Source organism: Nycticebus coucang, chromosome 5 (genome assembly GCF_027406575.1).
Source record: "Nycticebus coucang isolate mNycCou1 chromosome 5, mNycCou1.pri, whole genome shotgun sequence".
Classification (NCBI taxonomy): Eukaryota; Metazoa; Chordata; class Mammalia; order Primates; family Lorisidae; genus Nycticebus; species Nycticebus coucang.
This window is the reverse complement of record NC_069784.1, coordinates 110,981,303-111,002,467: the sequence shown is the minus strand read 5'-3', so window position 1 is coordinate 111,002,467 and position 21,165 is coordinate 110,981,303. Positions and strand designations below refer to the sequence as shown.

General features: G+C 42.3%; 1 protein-coding gene across 1 annotated transcript in view; it reads left to right on the top strand.

Annotated features, from left to right (window-relative positions):
- SLC2A12 (solute carrier family 2 member 12) overlaps nucleotides 1–21,165 on the top strand; it is a 58,148-nt gene that overhangs the window by 33,285 nt on the left and 3,698 nt on the right. The window contains 3 exon segments of the mRNA XM_053591230.1: nucleotides 6,562–6,684; nucleotides 10,562–10,694; nucleotides 21,039–21,165. Of these exon segments, the coding sequence (XP_053447205.1) occupies nucleotides 6,562–6,684; nucleotides 10,562–10,694; nucleotides 21,039–21,165 (383 nt within the window).

The following is a 21,165-nucleotide window of genomic DNA, read 5'->3' as shown; positions in this document are numbered from 1 at the left end:
ATCTGACCCAATACCAGATGAATGTGGTTAATGTAGAACTCCATACACATGTGGCCAAAAATTACACACTTTTCAATATTTGATAACTAAGGAAGGTTCATGTTTTAAATAGACGAAAATTAGAGCCTTTTTACAAACTTTATGGGGTTAGACAAAATGTTTATGTCTATATTTTCCAATTTTTTTTCTCCAAATATTAGACCCAGCCAACCCTGAAAAAAAAACAAAGGTTGCAATTAACTATACCATGGGATAATTACTCCTATCTTGGTTTGATAACTGAATGAATGCATTTAAATTCTTTACAAAAAAGATTAGAGACAGTTTCTTCATATTGTACGAAGAGAAATACAAGGAAATCTAAACCTCGAATTTTTGAGGGGGGTGTTTTTGCTTATGCAATTAGCATTAGAGTTTATAGAAATATTTCAATGGATTAATTTAGACTTAAGAATCACATTAAATCCCTAGGATGTGAATGGGCCTGCCAAACTTAATAATAGTAATAAAAGATCTCTGTAGACAAATCATACTGTAAGCCACAAGTAATCAAATTGTCAATAATTTGCAAGCTAACAAGTTAGCCTGTTGCAGTTTCATGGATGATGACAAAGGCATAAGACTGGTCAGAGACAAAGGGCAGTTGTTATTCATACAATAGCAGCAGCCAGAATAGCAGCATTTGCTCCACTGCCCCAAGCCCCAAGGTGAAGAGGGCCCAATGGCACCCACACGTAATGGGTGGTTTTATAAGAGGGAACATCAAGTTAGGGAACTAAGATCTTTTATTATAGATAATAATCCAGCCTGATTTCTTTTCTCTAGGGGGACATTATCTTTAATAGACAGTAAACAAACTTGCCCTTAGCTCCAGAGGGAGACACTAATCTCTGTCTTCCAAATCTGTTTGTTTTACAAACATCTTTGAAAAGATAATTTGGCACAAAGACAGTGCCTTTGCTCTTAAGACATAAAAAAGTATGGGAGACCCATGAAGAATTATCTCCCAACCTAAATATCCTAAAACTCAAATATCTTCTTTCTTTGTTCTAAACAAGAAAAATAGAATCTTTAAAAACTCAAAGACTGTAGAGGCTGTTTTGCCTTGTTTTATGGAGTTGTACCAGCCTTTTGAAGGATGAGTATCAGTTGGAAGTGCATGAATGATCTGCCATAAGGGGTCACTTAATTTAGATTTAAAACAACTCTGGCTCTTTAAAAAAAAAATTGCGGGCAGCACCTGTGGCTCAAAGGAGTAGGGCACCAGCCCCATATGCCGGATGTGGCAGGTTCAAACCCAGCCCCAGCCAAAAACTGAAAAAAAAAAAAAAAATTTGCTCATGTGATATTTACACAAATAAAGATTATAACAATTGTAGGGATTCAGAACAGCAGGTTCTAATTTAGAAGTTTACTTAACTGCTTCACCTCAAGATGTGCCAGGTTTAAAACAAAGAGGCTTAATTTCCAGAAGCACATCAGATGTTTCAAAAAGGAGATTTCCATATTCCTCATATTTCTTCTGAGGCTCCAGTCCCCTAATATTCAGAGCCATCATAATCAAAGTCTTTTTTTTTTTTTTTTTGAGACGGGGTCTCAGTAGAGTGTGACATCACAGCTCACAGCAACCTCCAACTTTTGGGCTTAGGCGATTCTCTTGCTTCAGTGTCCCAAGTAGCTAGGACTACAGGCGCCCTCCACAACGCCCAGCTACTTTTTGTTGCTGTTTGGTGGGGGCCGGGTTTGAACCTGCCACCCTTGGTATATGGGGCCGGCGCCCTACCCACTGAGCCACTGTTTGTTGTTGTTGCAGTTGTCATTGTTGTTTAGCAGGCCCGGGCTGCCTGGCCCAAACCCGCCAGCCTGGGTGTATGTGGCAGGTGCTCTAACCACTGAGCTATGGGAGTCAAGCCATCAAAGTCTTTTTAATTAATCATCTTCTTTTCCCACCATACTTATGAGATAATTACATACCATTAAAGAAAAGGCGTATCGCACACATTATTATTCTGTAAATGGGAAAGTTCTATTACCTATGTAGCCATTCTGCCATAATATTCACATCATCACATAATGGATTTATGTTAAAAGTGTGTCTACCTTTTAAGATTTGTTTTTACTTTTAAATCTTAGGTTTCATTTATCACCAATATTTATACAAACACTGCTCTTTTTCCCCAATTAAGTTAAAGGTCATTTCGATTGATTAAAATGGTGAATTATTTGGTCATCTGGTCTAAGCCATTAAAATAATGCGAAGTAGATGAAAAATGGTATCCACATGGTTCTATAGTGACTTTGCATCCAAACAATAGAGGAAAAATTCAGAGAAATATGTGCACTTAGCTAATTAAATCCTATTTTCCTCTTTGGTGTTAGATGATGCAGCTATAGTTTTCAACAGAACCAGTTTAAAACTGCATTTTTATGGCATGAGCACAACTAAACACAGTGAAACGACACCATCTATTCTGTCACCATCAGAAACTGCCCACATAATACATTAATGTTTAACTTACCTCTCAGTCTAGTACTGGGATCATAGTTCTATGTGCTTGAAAATTATATATAAGAAAAATAATAAACGACATTAAAGAGACAGACTAAGTTTTTAACACTATGTTAATAAATACAAATATTCCATTACTACTTTATTGTTTTCCAGAACACAAGAATTGAGAATTTTTCCAAGGAACATTTGCAACATTAAAAATCATAATACTTTCCTAATGGAAGCATCAGTAATGAAATCTGTAAAAGTAAAATATTACATCTGAAGATAGGACATTCAAGTGATAGTTCAAATTAGAAAAGACTCATTTCTTATCTTGTCCTTCCTTTTTGGTTTTGCATTTTGGACTCTAATTCAGTGGTCTGCGAATTAGGGTATCTGTACTCTAGAGAGTTCACTTTCCAAAAAGTACTCCTTCAGTAATGATTCAAAGGAAATCAATTTCCGTAGCTTCAAGTTCAATAAAATTTGTTTTGAAAAATTTCCCCTTCATCTCCCCAGTTATAACTGTTCTCCCACTTAAAAGAAAGCACACTTAATTATCATGCTGGCTAATTTTGTTGTTGTTGTTGTTGAGACAGGTCTTACTATGTTGCCCATGCTGGTCTCAAACTCCTAGCCTCAAGTGATCCTCCCACCTCAGTCTTCCAAAGTGCTAGGATTACAGGTGTGAGTCACTGCACTATCTTTAGTGTTTTGGCTTTTATTTGAAGGTACCTCTTTTGGGGAGGCTATTTTCAATGGAATTCCAGGGCTTAACTTTGGGAATGCTACATTTCAGGCCATGCAGTGCTCATGTCTGTAATCCTAACATTTCGGGAGGCCAAGGTGGGTGGATCACTTAGGCTCAGGAGTCTGAGACCAGCCTGAGCAAGAGCAAGGCCCTCATCTTTAAAAATTGCCAGGCATTGTGGTGGGTGCCTGTAATCCCAGCTACTTGGGAGGCTGAGGCAAGAGGATCTCTTGAACCCAAGAGTTTGAAGTTGCTGTGAGCTGTGACATTACTGCACTCTAATAAGGGCAACAAAGTGAGACTGTGTCAATAATTTGCTTTCAAAAACATAAAAAAAAATCACCTAATTGTTACAAATCACTTTTGGTGTTAATTCAAAGAATCGAGTGACATTGGTATCACAAAATTTCTTCAAATCTCCATCTATCTCAAGTATTCTTAAAGACAATGAATTTCATCCATTTGAAAAGTACAAATGTATCATGTTATGCTATAAATAACATTCACCCACAGATACATAATAAAGAAAAATCTCCCCAGCCATCTCACTTAAGAAGGCTATTTCTAATAAATTTTCACTGTTCATATTCAATAATTATTTCTTCAATGCTCTGTGTGAAAACTTGAAAAAAATTATTTCTAAAATTTATAAACTATTTCTATAATTTCTATCTATTTTCTGTTAATTATTTTGCTAATAACTTAATTCAGAAAAATCCTTAGAAGATTTTAGAGTAAATAAAAATGAACTTAAGGCCTTACTTTTTCAGAGAGATATGATGGGGTGATCAATATTCAAATTCAGGCCCTGCTCACTGACTGGTTAAACTGCTCGTAGCCCTTGGCTCAGCTGCTGTGGTGAATGCATGCCTAGGACGGGGTTGCAAGGTGGATCTTGGAGATTTTTAGGCAAGCCCCTGGGAGTTCAGACTGAGCACATATAATTAGGGCTTTGTGCAACTGCCCTGTTTTCTTGTTGAGGAGACCGACCACTTTCTATAACATAATCATCGACACGTTCCCATTTGAGGCCAGGGTGGCTCTGAAGAGCCCAGCAATGGTTCTCTTACCACTTCACCAAATAATTCCAAGAAGTCACCACGATGAAAGGTGGGGAGGAGAAGAAGGGGGTTTGAGAGGTGATGAGGTGGGGATGGCAGGTAGATCAAGAAAACATGGGCTAATTTTTCTACTAAAAGAAAATGAGGGCAGCGCCTGTGGCTCAAGGAGTAGGGCGCCGGTCCCATATGCCGGAGGTGGCAGGTTCAAACCTAGCCCCGGCCAAAAACCAAAAAAAAGAAAATGAAAGGTGCCCCCCACCCCCACCCCTGCCCCCATGCTCCTGTATCACTAAAGCGAAAGAAGGTAAGGGACTGTCGGCTCCATGTGACCATGTCAAAGACCAAGGCTGAAAGGGGGACTTGGCGGGGGGGGGGGGGCAACAGCAGAGATTATTTAGCTTAAAAGTGTGATTTATATAATTTTATCTTGAATCTGCCAAAGGACAGGTCTGCATTACATTGCTTCACCAGAATTATACAGATGTCATTCTGCTCAGAACTGGTCTCAGTCTTATAAAGGTCAGGACAGACTTCCCTGACCGTTAAACTTGTCTTCTTAGGAGAAAAGTGATTCCACCAAGGATTTAATCTGCAAGAGCCTGGTGAAGGCCTCTTGGGGTGAAGAGGAATGGGGGAAGGGAGTTGCGGGTAGAGGGTGGGACATTTGGAATTCTGTGTTTGTATTTTCCATTAATTGGTACAACTATAATTATATTGCTGTGGTTTTCCATGCCTAAAGGTAAATCTTTATAGATTCACTTGGAGAAGATAATCAAGGAAAACAATATTTTCCTTGTCTTCTTTTACACTTCACTGTAGTTTTTCTTACTTTGAAACAGCAAGTTTACTCCACACAGACGTTTGCTTTATGAGAGGCAAATGGTTCAGTTAGAGGCAAAGCTGACTGCTTGGTTCTGTTGTGAGGGGCCCAAGTGGCTGCTGCCCAGAGGGGCCCCTCCCTGGCTTCTAGTGTCTCTCTCCGATTCCCTCTCCTGGGCTAGGATCATACAGTTGGTTGGTACATAAACAATGGCTTTCCACAGCAGTCGGCAGTGAGCAGGGCTGGAGCAGTTCCCACGTCCTTCCTTCCACAGAATCAAAGAGCTTACACTCCATATTCATATTGTTAATTAACAAATATTTACTAAGCCAGTATCAAGAGAACACAGTGATTAAAAAGCTTTGAGTTCCAGAGATGGGCTGCCATGGATAATGCCACCTTTGTCACGTAGGAGCTCTGTGACCTTGGAGAGTTATGCTTCTAAGCCTCAGTTTCCTCTTCTATAAAAGAGGGACGGTAATAGTTTCTACTTGTAGGAATTGGTAAGGATCAAATAAGAGAATGTTGTAAAAAATGTTTGTGAAGTCAGGCCACAGAACCCGTAGCTGCTTTACCAGGAAAATGGGGTTTGAAAGGCCGTGAGCACAGGACAAGTTAATTTGTTCCTCTTCTGCCCTTCCTAATCCCATCAGGCAGGCCCTGTGATGTTCCCTGTCACTCTCAGATAATGAAAAGTCCTCTTATCAATTTTGGTGCCAAGAAGATTCTCTTTCTGCAAATTCCCATGTCTGGTCTGGTGCAATATAATCAAATCTTAGAGCTCTGTTAAATTCAGAACTTCTCTCCACTCAGCTTGGTCCAGGCTGGAAGCTGGATTCCTCTTTGCACCCTAGCTCTGTTTCCTACCCACTCATTAGCTGTGATTTCTGACTTCTCCAAGGTCAGGGGAAAGGAGGTTACAGGCAAGGGCACATTCCTGTAGCAGGTCCAGCTGGGCTCCTGTGGCACTGAGGCTCCTGTGCTTGGTGGTTGCCCAAAGCTGGCAGTCTTCCTGCTGCAGGTAGCCCAAGCCCCCACACCTCCCATTGGCATCTCTCAGTCCCATGTCAGATACCAGGACTTCATGGCCTTCTTGCGACGTGTGGGGACCTTGGTCAAGCTTTCTTAGTGTTTCTCTGGAATTCATTGGCTGAAGGTGTGGAAAGCACATCCCTTTCCTCCCATCCAAGTACTAACCAGGCCTGACCCTGCTTAGCTTCCAAGATCCGACAACATAGGGTGTGTTCAGGCCGGTGTGGCTGAAGACAGCACATCCCTCTTCTGTCCTGTCCTGCTTAGGTGGGAAATGGCTGTGCTCCTCGGCTACAAGTCCAGGCGGAATAAGTGTGGAGGTGGAGAGAGATCGAAGCACTGGCTCTCAGATTCAACGGACTTTTGCTAATTTGGCTGTCACCGACTCTCCCCTTTCTTCCAGTGCCCTGGGTGGTGCTCAGTGAGATCTTTCCTGGTGGGATCAGAGGACGAGCCATGGCTTTAACGTCCAGCATGAACTGGGGCATCAATCTCCTCGTCTCCTTGACATTTTTGACCGTAACCGGTAAGATCTTTTTGTTTTCCTCTTTTGTTCTCAGAGGACAAATGTTAGGCAAGCACAGTCCCTGAAAAACCATTTTACTGTGGAAAATTTCAAACACATGAAGAAGAAAGGAAAATGGCCGCGCCCCTGACATGCCTGTAACCAAACCTGAGCAGTTCTCAATCTTAATTTATTTATAACCCCCCCTGCTGGTCCCTCTACCAAATTACTTTGCATCACATCCCACAAGCAATATCATTTTGTCTATAAAGTTTCAGCGTGGACACTTAAACACATATAACACAATATCATTATCACACCAAAAATATTAATAATTATCCCTTAGTATCAAATATAGTCTGGATTCACATTCTTCCAGTTGTCTCATAATTTTTTTCTACATTGTTTGCTTGACTCACAGCCCAAATAGATACTTAGACTTGATTGATATGTCCCGTAATTTGTAGGTTTCATCTCCATCCACCCCGCCCCCTCCCATCCCACCTTATGTTTTTAGTGAAATTAAAAATAATTTGTTTCAAAGGATTTTCCAGTCTGGATTTTATTTTATTTTTTTTTATTATTTTATTTTTTTTGGTTTTTGGCCGGGGCTGGGTTTGAACCCGCCACCTCCGGCATATGGGACCGGCGCCCTACTCCTTGAGCCACAGGTGCCACCCCGTTTTGTTTTTGTTTTTGTAGAGACAGAGTCTCACTTTATGGCCCCCGGTAGAGTGCCGTGGCCTCACACAGCTCACAGCAACCTCCAAATCCTGGGCTTAAGCGATTCTCTTGCCTCAGCCTCCCGAGTAGCTGGGACTACAGGCGCCCGCCACAACGCCCGGCTATTTTTTGGTTGCAGTTTGGCCGGGGCTGGGTTTGAACCCGTCACCCTCGGCATATGGGGCCGGCACCCTACCGACTGAGCCACAGGCGCCGCCCCAGTCTGGATTTTATTAATTGTAGGCAGGTCACATGTCCTTTGTGTTTCCCGTAAATTGCTATTTAGATCTAGGTAAGGGCTTGAGGAGACGTGGGTTTCATTTGTGGGAAACTCCCTTGCAGGTGACAGTGGTGTGTCCTGCCATCGGGAGGCTGGTCACCTCTGGCTCTCTCCCGCTTGGTCAGGTTGGACTCCTTCCATGATCATTTCCCAGACCCAGTATTTTCATCATGCCATTCCTTCTAAATTTTGACCTGTAATACCTCTCCAAAGAGAAATTTCTTCTCATTAGCTGTTTGAAACCCCTGAAGTGTGGATCATATAAGAGAGGCAGAGTAAGTGCCTGAAACTTTCACTTTACTATCCAGATTTCAAAATAATGATGTGGGTGGTCTTCCAGCATCCTTCAAATTTGACCAAGTTGGGTTTCTTAAAATTTCTCATAAATACGAGGGACATGCACCAGGACTACAATCAACAAAATCCAGACCCTGGAAAATTCTATGAAACAAAAGACCCAGTTTCTTTATTTCATCTGTAGATTTTTCATATATATAATTTTCCAAACTAGATGTTTACTCCAACAAATGTGCGCATGTATACACACAACTATACACACATAATGTTATAATGTACATGTGTATCTAGGACGTCCACTTTGGGAAATTTAACTTTTGGAGTTGCTAATTAAGCATGGTTTGGGTTTTTACAAATAATTTTCAAATGCTTATGTCCTACATTTTTAGAAAAAGGCCAAGATTGAAGAAAAACAGCAAAGTTGGCATTAGTATTGTCCACACTTGTCTTATAGGTCACACACGTAGACAAATGCCTTCATCTGTGCTGTCTCTGTCAGACACACACACACACACACACACTCCACCTGCTGTTTGGCATGGAGGAAGATATAAAGGAATGGAAAGGATGGGGGGAGAAAAAGGATGACACAACTCTTTGGGAAGCCTAGCTATTAATAATATATTGAATGAGCTAATAAAAACTCAGTTCTTCTGCCTGAGCTTTAGAACAAATGGTAGGAAAACAGATCCACTTAAAAAAGAAAAAGCTTTGATCTAAAACCTTTAGATGACATTTAATTGGAAGGCTTGAAATTTTCTGCTTATTTTCAAAAATCAGTTTTCCACGTGTGGGATAGGGAGACTAAAAGATGTGAGGTTCTGCGTGGCAGGAAGCCCTTGGATACCAATCTTTCAATGCCATTTCAGGTGTATCAGTACAAGCAGGCTGTTCAGATAGACAAGCGTACTCGGCAGGGGTCATGACACAGCTGCAGTGTTGTGTGCAGCTCTAAGTAAACCCTCCCATTTTCAGAGGGTTGTTTAAAAATGGCAGCCTTCACCAAAGAAGAGCAGCCTGAGTGAGGAGGGCAGTGACCTATGCTCTGTGAAGAATGGTTGGAAGAGTTCAGAATGTTCGATTAGACAAGAGGATCTTCAGAGATGGAATGAGGTGCACTCAAATATTTAAATGGCTGTCCTGGAGAAGGGGTGGGGAGAGCTGATTCAAGGTGTGTCATGCCAGAGGACAAAGCAGGACCTCTGAAAGGCAGACTTGGGATCTAAGTAAAAAACAGGTAGGTTGGTAACAGCTAGAGCTGCCTTGCCTGGCAGTGAGAGACTGGGTGGTGGTGAGTTCCCTGTTAATCAGACAACTGGGGACAGGTTTGATGAGATAACCTTTGGGAATTTTTACTGACTTTATGCTCCAGAGAGGTAAGAAGGCCTGATTCTTTAAGCACTTTTTTAAGCCATCAGTTGAGCAAAACCCTATGCCAGCAGCAAGCAAAGCACGGAGATGGGAATTTGATTAAAATTGCCAAAAGAACTGAGATGCTGCCCTTGGCCTGCTTTCCCACCTCAGCACAACTCACTGACCAGTGCTCACTATGCTTGGGCCCATCCACAGAGCACACACACTCTGCCTCCGTGCACATGTGCTCAGTCGGTGTTGCTGCCTGACCAGCTAGGATCTGCGGAGGCGGCTGTTAAAGGCTATTTGTAAATATTGTTTGCAGTTAGTATGATCTTATGTTTAAAAAAAAAAAAAAAAAAGCCAGCTTCTTTCTTAGACTTCCCTCTACACCGGACTTTCTGAGCTAAGCCACGGGCTGGAACAATGCAAATGGCAGACTCAAGTGCATTGAAGGCCACTGCTCCCCAGTCCGTGTTCCTTGACTTGGTTTGTGATTAAAGAGGGACTGTATCTTTGTCCAGAGGTGGTCAGAGCAAACACCAGGCTGGCAGATGAGATCCATCAGCATCTTGAGGACCCTGCTTCTTGCCGATGCATCTTGGCAAGTTGATGCTTTTCTTTGAACCTGTCGTCACTTTTTTTCCTCTGAACCCAGGATGAAATATTACAAATACAACGCTGGCTATTAAAAATGATAAAATATTGCCAATATGAAATGATTTATTCAAATCAGAGTAAATGATTAATTCAAATCAATTAATTCCAAAAAAATTCCATTTGTACAAATGTCATTACAAATGCCCACTAAATAGAAACCAAAGTTCTACAATGGTGCTCCGAAGAGGGCAGCTGGGGAAGGTGAGAAGAGATATTTTACCTGCTGAATTCTATGTTTTGTGTTGCTTGAGGTTCTCCTTGGCAGTGAGCATGTGCTTTTATGTTAATAAACATATATTGCCATTTTGAAAAAGAAAGACATGTCCACCAAGAAGATGGCATTGGGTTTAATTGTGATACCCACAAGACTGCTATTTACTTTACCGGAGAAAGCTGGGGTAGTCTGTAAAAATAAAACTTTCAGAACTTGCTATATTTTAAACTTGTGATTCCTATTTGCCCACATACTACTGACATGTCTGAAAGTTGTACAGTCTTGATAAATGCCCTAAGAAGTGGTGGTCCACCAATGGGATCAAGGTGACACAAAACACATTTCTAATCAATTTTTTTTGTCCTTTATAGACCTTATTGGCCTGCCCTGGGTATGCTTTATATACACAATCATGAGTCTGGCTGCCCTGGTTTTCGTCATTGTGTTTATACCTGAGACAAAGGGATGTTCTTTGGAACAAATATCAATGGAGCTGGCAAAAGCGTAAGTATTCAGTGCGTTGGTTTCTCAACAATACTCTTTTATGTATAACTAAGTAATAATGCCTGAAGCTATTTTAGCATATTCTCTTTAGTGCACATCTCAAGGTGTAATTCTGATTTTTCTGCCTTGTCTTTAATTTGGGTGGTTCAGCTAAAGTAGTTAAATAACCATTGCTTTCCAACAAGTGAATTTTTTTAAATTTTAGATTACTATGAGGGTACAGATGACTAGGTTACATTGTTTGCATTTGTTAGATAGTGTACAAGTTGTAGTTGTGCCCCTCACCCAGGAGGTGTTCCATATACTTTATATTGTGCTTATTAGGTGAGATAACTTTTTTTTTCAGACAGTCTCACTATGTTGCCTGGGCTAAAGTGCAGTGGTGTCATCATAGCTCACCGCAACCTCAAACGCCAGGGCACACATGGTTCTCCTCCCTCAGCCCCTCGAGTAGGAGGCACCTGCCACCACACTTGGCTAAGTTTTCTTTCTTTCTTTTTTTTTTTAAGTTTTCTATTTTTTTTGTAGAGATGGGGTCTCGGTCTTGCTTTGGCTGGTCTCGAACTCGTGGCCTCAAGTAATCCCTCCACCTTAACCTCCTAGCGTGGTAGGATTATAGGCATGAGCCATAGTACCCAGCCTAAACTTTCAAAGCTCTACATAGTAATCATTGCAGGACCTCTTCCATCTCTCTGGCTCCCCAACTCAGGTTTATTTGGGGTTTTGTGTAGATCTTAGGATACCTGGGGCCTCAGCCCTTCTATTTCTATCAGACTTTTAGGTCTCTGAGCTCTAAACACTTGCCGAAGGAAAGATTAGCAGAAAAATTCTTGGGCTTTCACCATCTACAATTGTTCTAAATATTGCACATTCAAGGTAATGTTAAAAAAAGATAAAGTTTCTCATATGAATAGACATTTAGAAAACTAGTTAAATAAATTTCACATGGAAAGGCTGTTTAAAGAATTTAACTTAAAAGTAAAACAATTTAAGAAGTGGGCCCTGGGAAACTCCCTTTTCTTTTAGTATTAACTGCTAGTTTTTCTTTTAGATTAAAAGCCAAAACGGGCCTGGGGGAGAGGTGACACACAGTGGCTAGGAATGAAGGAGAACTTGTTATTCTCCCTAGATTAAATCATTTCACTCAGAAATGTAGGTATTCTTGTTCTTGAGTTTTAATGAGAGAAAATGACATTTTTACATTTGTGACTTTCTTTTAAAAATATTTTTGAAACACTGGAGAGAAATGTTTCTGAGTACAGATACTGCGGGCGTGGTGATTCTTCAGCTTCTATCTGAAGGTGAATTGCTGGCAGGCATACGTGTGTTTACGTGTGGGTATTGGCCAAGTTGTTAACCTTGGTATACTAAGGGGTTATAGTAAGTAGGACTGTGGAAAATTTTCACTTTGTCTTCTACACACTTTTAAATGGCTTATGTTTTTAAAATATTTTATTTTAGAAAAAGTAGAAAAAAAGTCTTTCAATTTAAGCCATGGGTAAATATCAAATTGTTGGGCTAATTGTAGGGCAAATTGTAAGTATCAAATTGTAGGGTTCCGGATGAGGCTGTTTTATAAAAAAAAAAAAAAAAAGAAATAAAATAAAAATGATTCATTTTCAATGAGAAATATAATTTTCAGGAAGGCTGGACACACCGTTGGCCTGACCAACACATTGTCCGGCTCTATGTAAGTTGAAGCCAAATGACTGGATTTCTTGGTGAACACAGAATCCCAATGAGATGATTAATCAGCGATACATGATTTAAATCATCAATGGCCCCAGACTTTGATGACTTGATGTATCCACCTATAAATTGGCAACATTCCTGACAGAGTCGGGTCTTTGCCAGAACTGAGCTGGTGGGACACCAATGAGTCTTCCTTTGTTGCTCATCCTTCTTTACACCTGTTTCACATCAGTTACCTGTTGCTGCACCATAGAGCATCCCTCATGGAGGGGCTTAAAACTACCATTTCCTGATTCTTTGATTTGCCTGCTTCGTTCCTGGCCTCACTGGTGGCTCCATAGGCAGGAGGGCCCACGGCCACACTGGATGTGACCACACAGGTGGCAGCAGGTGCCGGCTGCCCACAGGGAGCTTCAGTTCTCCTCCTGGGGGAGGCTGTGTGGCTTCCTCACGTGTCAGGCTTGGGCAGCATCCCGTGGTATTGAAGGCAGGAGATTTACCTTCTGGAGCTCACATGGCGTCATTTCCACCACTTTCTACTGTCAGTACAAGTCCCAAGACCAGCCCAGATTCAAGGGGTGAAGAAATAGACTTAACCTCTTGACGGGATGAAGGGGAAAAAGTGACCATGTTTAATCTTTCACACACACCTGTTCTTTCTTGAAATTACCTTCTAGCTCCTGTGAAAGTCTTTGTCCTTGGGTGTCCTCCAACCTTACTGACTTGACCCTTTTCTCCTTCTCTTTTTCTGCTGTAGTGATCTTTGAACATTTGGCCTTATGTCCTTGTGCCTTAAGAGTCAACTCAAATCCTTGTCCTTGAAGCTCTGAGTAACTCTAGCTCTGAGAAGCATTTCTCTCTCCTGGATTTCCATTATCTTCTAGTCCCTTCTTTTCTATACTGCCTTCTAGCCCTCTTGTGGTTTCAGCTCCTTAGCTAGGTTATGAAGTTTCAGTTTCCACAGGTGCTTTCTGCCCACTGTCTTCCTTATGTAATCTCTACAATGCCTACCTCAATAACAGTTACTAGCGCGTGATTAAAAAGTATCCATTGTCGGGCGGCGCCTGTGGCTCAGCGAGTAGGGCGCCGGCCCCACATGCCGAGGGTGGCGGGTTCAAACCCAGCCCCGGTCAAACTGCAACAACAAAAAAAAATAGCCGGGCGTTGTGGCGGGCGCCTGTAGTCCCAGCTACTAGGGAGGCTGAGGCAAGAGAATCGCGGAAGCCCAGGAGTTAGAGGTTGCTGTGAGCTGTGTGAGGCCACGGCACTCTACCCGAGGGCGGTACAGTGAGACTCTGTCTCTACAAAAAAAAAAAAAAAAAAAAAAAGTATCCATTGTTGGGCGGCGCCTGTGGCTCAGTGAGCAGGGCGCCGGCCCCATATGCCGAGGGTGGCGGGTTCAAACCCAGCCCCAGCCAAACTGCAACAAAAAAATAGCCGGGCGTTGTGGCGGGCGCCTGTAGTCCCAGCTACTTGGGAGGCTGAGGCAAGAGAATCGCGTAAGCCCAAGAGTTAGAGGTTGCTGTGAGCCGTGTGACGCCACGGCACTCTACCCTAGGGCGGTACAGTGAGATTCTGTCTCTACAAAAAAAAAAAAAGTATCCATTGTTTTTTCTTTTTTTTTTGCAGTTTCTGGATGGGGTTGGGTTTGAACCTGCCACCTCTGACATATGGGGCCGGTGCCCTACTCCTTTGAGCCACAGGTGCTGCCCTTTTTTTTTAGAAACATTCTTACTTTGTTGCCCTTGGTAGAGTGCCATGGTGTCACAGCTCACAGCAACCTCCAATTCCTCCAATTCCTTTGGCCTCCAATTCCTTGGCCTCCCGAGTAGCTGGGACTACAGGCACCCACCACAATGCCCAACTATTTTTTGTTGCAGTTTGGCAGGGGCCAGGTTTGAATCCGCCAACCTCGGTATATGGGGCCGGTGCCCTACCCACTGAGCCACAGGTGCTGCCCCTTTTTTGGCAACTTGTTTCTTTGGCTTCCTTCCACGCAAATCCACCCTGTGTGTGTGCACTTTTGAACTATGCTAACTAATACCTCGGGGAGCAAAATTCCTTTAAAAATCGTTTTGTTAAATTTCTTGTGAACATTAAAGAATCAAGGCAGGGGCAGAGTAGTAATGACTTCACTTAATGCAACTAAAGGCCTACTTTACTCTTGTGCTCTTTAAAAAGTCTAACTGGACAGCAGAATTGTTCTGTATGAGTTAAGATTAAGAAGTTTTCAAATCTATTTTTCATATAGCATTATTGAAATGTATAAAATTACAAACCAGAAGCTGGGAATGGTGGCTCAAGCATGTAATTCCAGTGCCTAGGGAGGTTGAAGCAGGATTGCTTGATGCCAGCAGTTTGAGGTTAACTCCTGGGCAACAGAGTAAGACCTCATCTCTTAAAAACAGATTAAAAAAACTGCAAATCAAATGAAAATTTGAAGACAGAACTAGGCACAGCATGATGGCTCACTTCTGTAATTACAGCACTCTTGAGAGGTTGAGGGAGGATTGCTCAAATCCAGGAGTTCAAGATCAGTCTGGCAATAGCAAGACTTTGTTTCTCAAAAAAATAAAATAAAAAATCAGCTGGGCATACTGGTATGTGCTTATAGTCCCAGATACTCAAGAGGCTGAGGCAGGAGGATCACTTGAGCCCAGGAATTTGAGGTACAATGAGCTATGATGATGTCACAGTACTCTAGTCTGGGCAATAGAATAAGACCTTGTCTAAAAAAAGAAAGAACTTTTGAAGACAGAACTTAAGAAAATCTAATCTTTCCATATAGTGGGCTTCCAGAATGAGATATTTCTTATGAACATTGTGATGTGGGTATCTAAAACTCAACACAGTTTATTTATTATTTATTTATTTAGACAAAGCCTCAAGCTTTGGCCCTGGGTAGAGTGCCATGGCATCACAGCTCACAGCAACCTCCAACTCCTGGGCTTAAGCGAGTCTCTTGCCTCAGCCTCCCAAGTAGCTGGGACTACAGGTGCCTGTCACGACGCCCGGCTATTTTTTGGTTGTAGTTGTCACTGTTGTTTGGCAGGCCTGGGCTGGGTTTGAACCTGCCAGCTCTACTGTATGTGGCTGGCGCCTTAGCCACTTGAGCTACAGGCGCTGAGCCTCAACACAATTTATTAATTCAGAATTTGGGGTGGGGAAAGAATCTAAATTAGTAAAATTCTGACTTATGAAATAGTTTTGAAAGAATCATATTTGTTACTTTAAAAAATTATTCCAGAGCTGGATGCAGTGGCTCATACCTGTAATCCTAGCACTCTGGGAGGCCAAGAGGGTGGATTGCTTGAGCTCAGGAGTTTGAGACCAGTTTGAGCAAGAGTGAGACCCCTGTCTCTACTAAAAAAAAAAATAAAAAACTGAAGCAAGAGGATCTCTTGAGCCCGAAAGTTTGAGGTTGCTGTGAGCTGTGATGCTATAGCACTCTACCAAGGGTGACAAAGCGAGACTCTTTCTAAAAAAAAAATTATTTCAAAATATTTAGGGGGTAGAGATATTTTTGATACATGGCTTGAGTCAGGGCTGTAAGTGAGCCCATCACCCAAATTGTGTTCACTATATCTGTTAGGTGGGTTTCAACCCTCCCCTTCCTCCCCACTTCCCCAGCTTGGTTTCCAATGACTTTGACTTTTCTCTGTGTATTATGTGCCCATTGGTTAATAGAGTACATGCGGTGTTTGTTTTGCCATTCTTGAGATACTTCACTTAGGAAAAATGGTCTCCAGTTCCTTTCAAATCCCTTGAAAAGGCATTAATTCAACCTTTTTTATGGCTGAGTAGTAGTGTGTATATACACACACACAATATCTATCACCTTTTATCAATCCACTAATGAACTGATGGGCACATGGGCTGATCCTACATCTTTGCAATTGAGAATTGTGCTGCAATAAACATTTGAGTGCAGGTGCCTTTTTAATAAAATGACTTCTTTTTCTGTAACTTTTGAGTTATGCAATTAGTCAATAAATCTAGATCCTCTCCAAGAAAGTTCTAAGTTGAACGTTAGGAGAGGATCAAAAGCTAAAGGTATGGCCAACGCCAAAGAGACTAGACAAGTATTGTAAGGTTTGTATTGAAGAACAAAAATACACAGGGGGCACTGGTGTGGAGAATTCTGAAAGGTGAGGTGTCGAGGCCGCTCTGCAATTTCAGTCACTATAGCAGCAGTAGTAGTACCGAGTAGGTGTGTGTTGGAGGGAAGCCCAGTACCAAAGGCAGAAAAGTTGCTTTTAGAAATCTTGGTAAACCCCAAATTCACGCAATACTAGTGAGGCAGCTGAAGCAACAGGTGGGCAAAAGGCTTTTAAAATGAAAATGTAAGCAGCCTGACTTATGGAAGTTGACCAATATATGAAGTATGTATGTTCAACAAAAGATAAATAAAACAAACAAGTTATCCAATTAGTTAAGAAAATGTGAGGTGGTAGAAAGCCATGGGACTTGCTAGTGCACAGAAGCTGAAGTGACCTTCAACATTGAGGAGAAATACTGCCTAGTAAAGGGAGTCCTTACTAATTGCGAAGTTAGTAAAACAATGAATCATCTTTTGTCACCAGAGTAACAGTCATGTACAAATCTCAGAGACTGTTTCTAAGAAGAAAGGAAACTATTTATAATACCAAATTAACTTCACATTTGATTCTACACAGTGCTTAACATTTTCCTCTGTCATCTTTGGAGTTGGGTTCTCTTACTCCTATTTCTACACAGCTGAGAAAACAAATATTCTTCCAAGGATGTTAAGTTTCCTATAAAATAAACAGTGATTCAGCAGAGAGGTTGGGAAAGATATCTGCAGTAATGTAATTAGAAAGGATTTGTTTGAACTTCTGCCTGGCCAGCAACATAACCAAAATAGTATGTTCACCATCTTTGCTATTTCAGCTGTGATTTTATGCACTCTTTCTCCAGGGTAAGCGGGCATAAATGGAGAGAAAAACAAGTTAATGCTTTGTAAACATTTTAGTTCTAAGGCCTAAATTTATTTTCACTTTGAGTAGTTAATTTGATGTGCCATTTCTTCACTTATCTGCGTTCATTTATTCAGTAAATATTTACTGAGTACCTATTACGTGCCAGGCACTGATCTAGGTTCTAAACATTGTCACTGAGCACAACGGCCATGACAGTTCAAACATACTACTTAAGAGTGACTGGGTAGGGACAGCCTTTCAACTTAGTGATCTCAGAAGGTTATTCAGAGAGGAAATATTTCAACCTATCAGGAAGGTGTGTGAGCTCTTACTTCCAAACATATCCAAAGCCTGACCACCTTCACTGCTTCCCTGGTCGGGGTCACCATGATCTCCTTCCTGTTTTATTGCAGTAGCCACCCGACCTGGTCCTGCTCCAGCCTTGTACCCCTCCAACCTGTTTTCTACACAGCAGCCGGAGCCGTCCCTCTAAATAACATCAAGGCATTCCTTTGCTTGTACCCTCCAGTGGCTCTCTGTCCAACATGCTTACATCGCACAGCCCTGTACGTCCTTTCTGCCCCCTCTGCCCTCTCAGCCTCACTGGCCCAAAACAGCAGCCCAGACACACCAGGCACGCTCAAGACTTGTTGGACTTGGCACTTGTTTCTCTGTCCAGAGTTCTCTTCCCTAGATAGCAAGCTCACACTTCATCTCCTTCAGGCTCTTCGTATCACTCTATTTAAAAACTTTTCTTTTTTTTTTTTTTTTTGAGACTGAGTTTCACTATGTTGCCTTTGTTGCCCTTGGCAGAGTGCCATGGTTTCACAGCAACCTCCTCTTGGGCTTAAGAGATTCTCTTGCCTCAGCCTCCCAAGTAGCTGCGACTACAGGCGCCCACCACAATGCCCAACTTTTTTGTTTTTTTTTTGGTTGCAGTTGTCATTGTTGTGTGGCAGGCCCAGACTGGGTTTGAACCCACCAGCTCTGGTGTATGTGGCTGGCACCCTAGCCATGGAGCTATAGGCGCTGAGCCTTAAAAACATTTTTATCATTATTTTCGGAGTCTTGCTATGTCAACCAGGCTGAGGGCAGTGGCATGATTGTAGCTTACTGCTGCCTCAACTCCTGGGCTCAAGGGATTCTTTCACCTCGGCATCCAGAGTAGTTGGGACTACAGGTGCCCTTCGCCATCCTTGGCTAATTAAAAAAAAAAAAAAATGTAGAGATGGGGTCTCGCTATGTTGCCTAGGTTGGTCTGGAACTGCTGGGCTCAGGCCTTAGTCTCCTAAAGTGCTGGGGATTATAGGCATGAGCCACTGCACCTTGCCTGTGTCACATTATTTACATATGAAATCACCTCAGACAATCCTGTTATTAAAAAAATCAAATCAAATCACAACCATGTACCCAACTCTGCACCCACTTTCCAATCATTCACTTTTAAACAAAGCTGAAACACTATTTTTAAGTAAAATCTCTCTTCTCACCAAATTTAAATTCCTTGAAAGCAGGGAACTTTGTTGTTTCTCGGCAGCTCCTTGGCACGTCACTGAAGTTGTCTGTTGAGTGGATGAGTACATGAGTGAACTGGATACAGAAGTAAGGCGAAGAAGTCAACACCAGGGATGACACCAAATGTTTTAGTGTGAGAAACTGGATGGATGCTGAGACATGGACGCCTGAAAGAGGACTAGGTGTCAGGGCTTGGGTGGTAACAGAGCTGTTCCAGAGATCCTAATTTTGAGGTGTGCTTTAGACATCAGTAGACACATTATCATTAGGCAGCTGGATAAGTAAGTCTGAAATTCTAGAGACTCTCCTGGGGTTAGAGTCAAATCCCAGCAGGTGACCAGCAGCTTATAAATAGCCATGAGCCACTGGAGCAGTGATTGGTGCCAATAGTCCAAGTTGTAACCATCCAGATGAGATCATCCCGTCAGAGCAGAGAAAGGGATGAGGTCCAGGGCCGGGATTCTGCCAGCCTTTAGAGATCAAGCAGAGGTGGAGAGGGTCAAAAAGGACCACAAAGAAGCCAACAGAGAGGCAGGCGAGAAGCCAGAAGTGCTGCAGGCAGGTGGGAGGTGACCACAGCTGTGCCTGACTTGGCCTTAGCAGAGGTCTGAGAAAAGAATGGAAGTGAACACATCAGCTACAGGCCTCTCCTTATGGAAGCTGTGCTATGAAGGGAGCCGACGGGATGGTTCTACCTTGGACTGTTGGCACCAATCGCTGCTCCATTTGCAAGCATCCTACCCACTCTCTGACCACTCTTCTATTCAGCCCACTTGAGTACCTGCATGTTGACAAAACTTCAGTCCCACCAGGACCAGAAGCCACTGAGTATGGGCCACCCACATTCTCACTTTCTTTCTTACCCTGCCTAGATTCCATGGGCCACCACCAAGTCCCCCCGATTCCTTCTTTCATAACCTGCCCCATCAACATTCAGGCAAACCTTAACTCTGATCAAACCAATTAGCTTATTTTATCCTTGCATTTGAGGAGCTAAATGCAGCTGAAGAAAACATGCCAACTATGCTGAGCATACATCTCAGATAGGTCTGTAGGAATGCCTGTAATTGACCAATTCCCTGGTATGTTGACTCCTACTTTGCAAGATGGTTACTTCCCAGCTATACTCTCTCAAGACTCCAGCACTTCCTTACTCTCTGCCCTTGATTTTGCTTTTTATAGTTCACTGAGAAAACAAAAAATAAGAGACCACCTCATCTTCCTGCCATGAGATCTGCTAACCCACCTCCGTCTATGCCCACATACTCTGCCTATTCCAAGGCCAGGTTCCCATTTGGCTATCAATTTCCCCTCTATGGGAGTTAATGGTAACACATACATACAAAGCTGCAGTAGTTCCTGTCTTAAAAAGAAATACTCCCCAGACTTCAAATTCCTTGTAGGTACCAACCCATTTCCCTATCCCACTTCTTGGTTCTCTGAAATTCTTCTCTCACTTCATTCCATTTACTGATCACATGTCGCCTGTGTAGCCACCTGTATGATAGACTCCCCTCCACCCAACTGAATCATTTTTCTCTTCCCCCTTTGCTTTTCTCACGAGCACTTCCATTACTCCAAATTATACACTTATATGCTTGTCTCCTCTACTCAAATATAACCTAAGCTCCCTGAAAGCAAGAGTCTTTATCCATTCAACCCATACCATTTACACATTGTGATCACTCAATTAATGGTTAAGTTACAGAAAAAGGTATCTGAAAGGGGAGGGAGGCTCAAACTTGGCCCTCTCTTTTTAAAATAAAAAACATCATAGCATATTTTTATGCTGATAGGAATAATCCTGAAGAAGGAATTTGCTAATGCAGGAGGGGACAATACAAAGGGCAGAGCATGTAGATGTGAACAGGCGTACTGGCGTGAGAAATGGGGGAAAATAAGGGCTGCTCTGGGATGTAACCTGCACTAGCTCTCTGCGTACAACCTCATCCTTGCCACCCCTCCCCGCGAAGACGGCTGTGATCGTGATCTAAGAGGACACCCCACCTCACCCCCTGCATGAGACTGACCAGAGTTCTGCCGCATCCTGGATTTCATGTATCCGGCTTCACAAATAAGGCTTTCTTCCATAGCTAGAACACTAAAACCCCAGGGCGATTTAAAAAATAATAGCCTGCACATTTTTTTCAAAAACTGTAAACTAAAAATCACATTCTCGTTTGTGATTCTCTTTCAGGAACTATGTGAAAAACAACATTTGTTTTATGAGTCACCGCCAAGAAGAATTAGTGCCAACACAGCTTCAAAAAGGAAAACCCCAAGTGCAGCTCTTGGAGAGTACTAAGCCATGTATTGGGGGACAG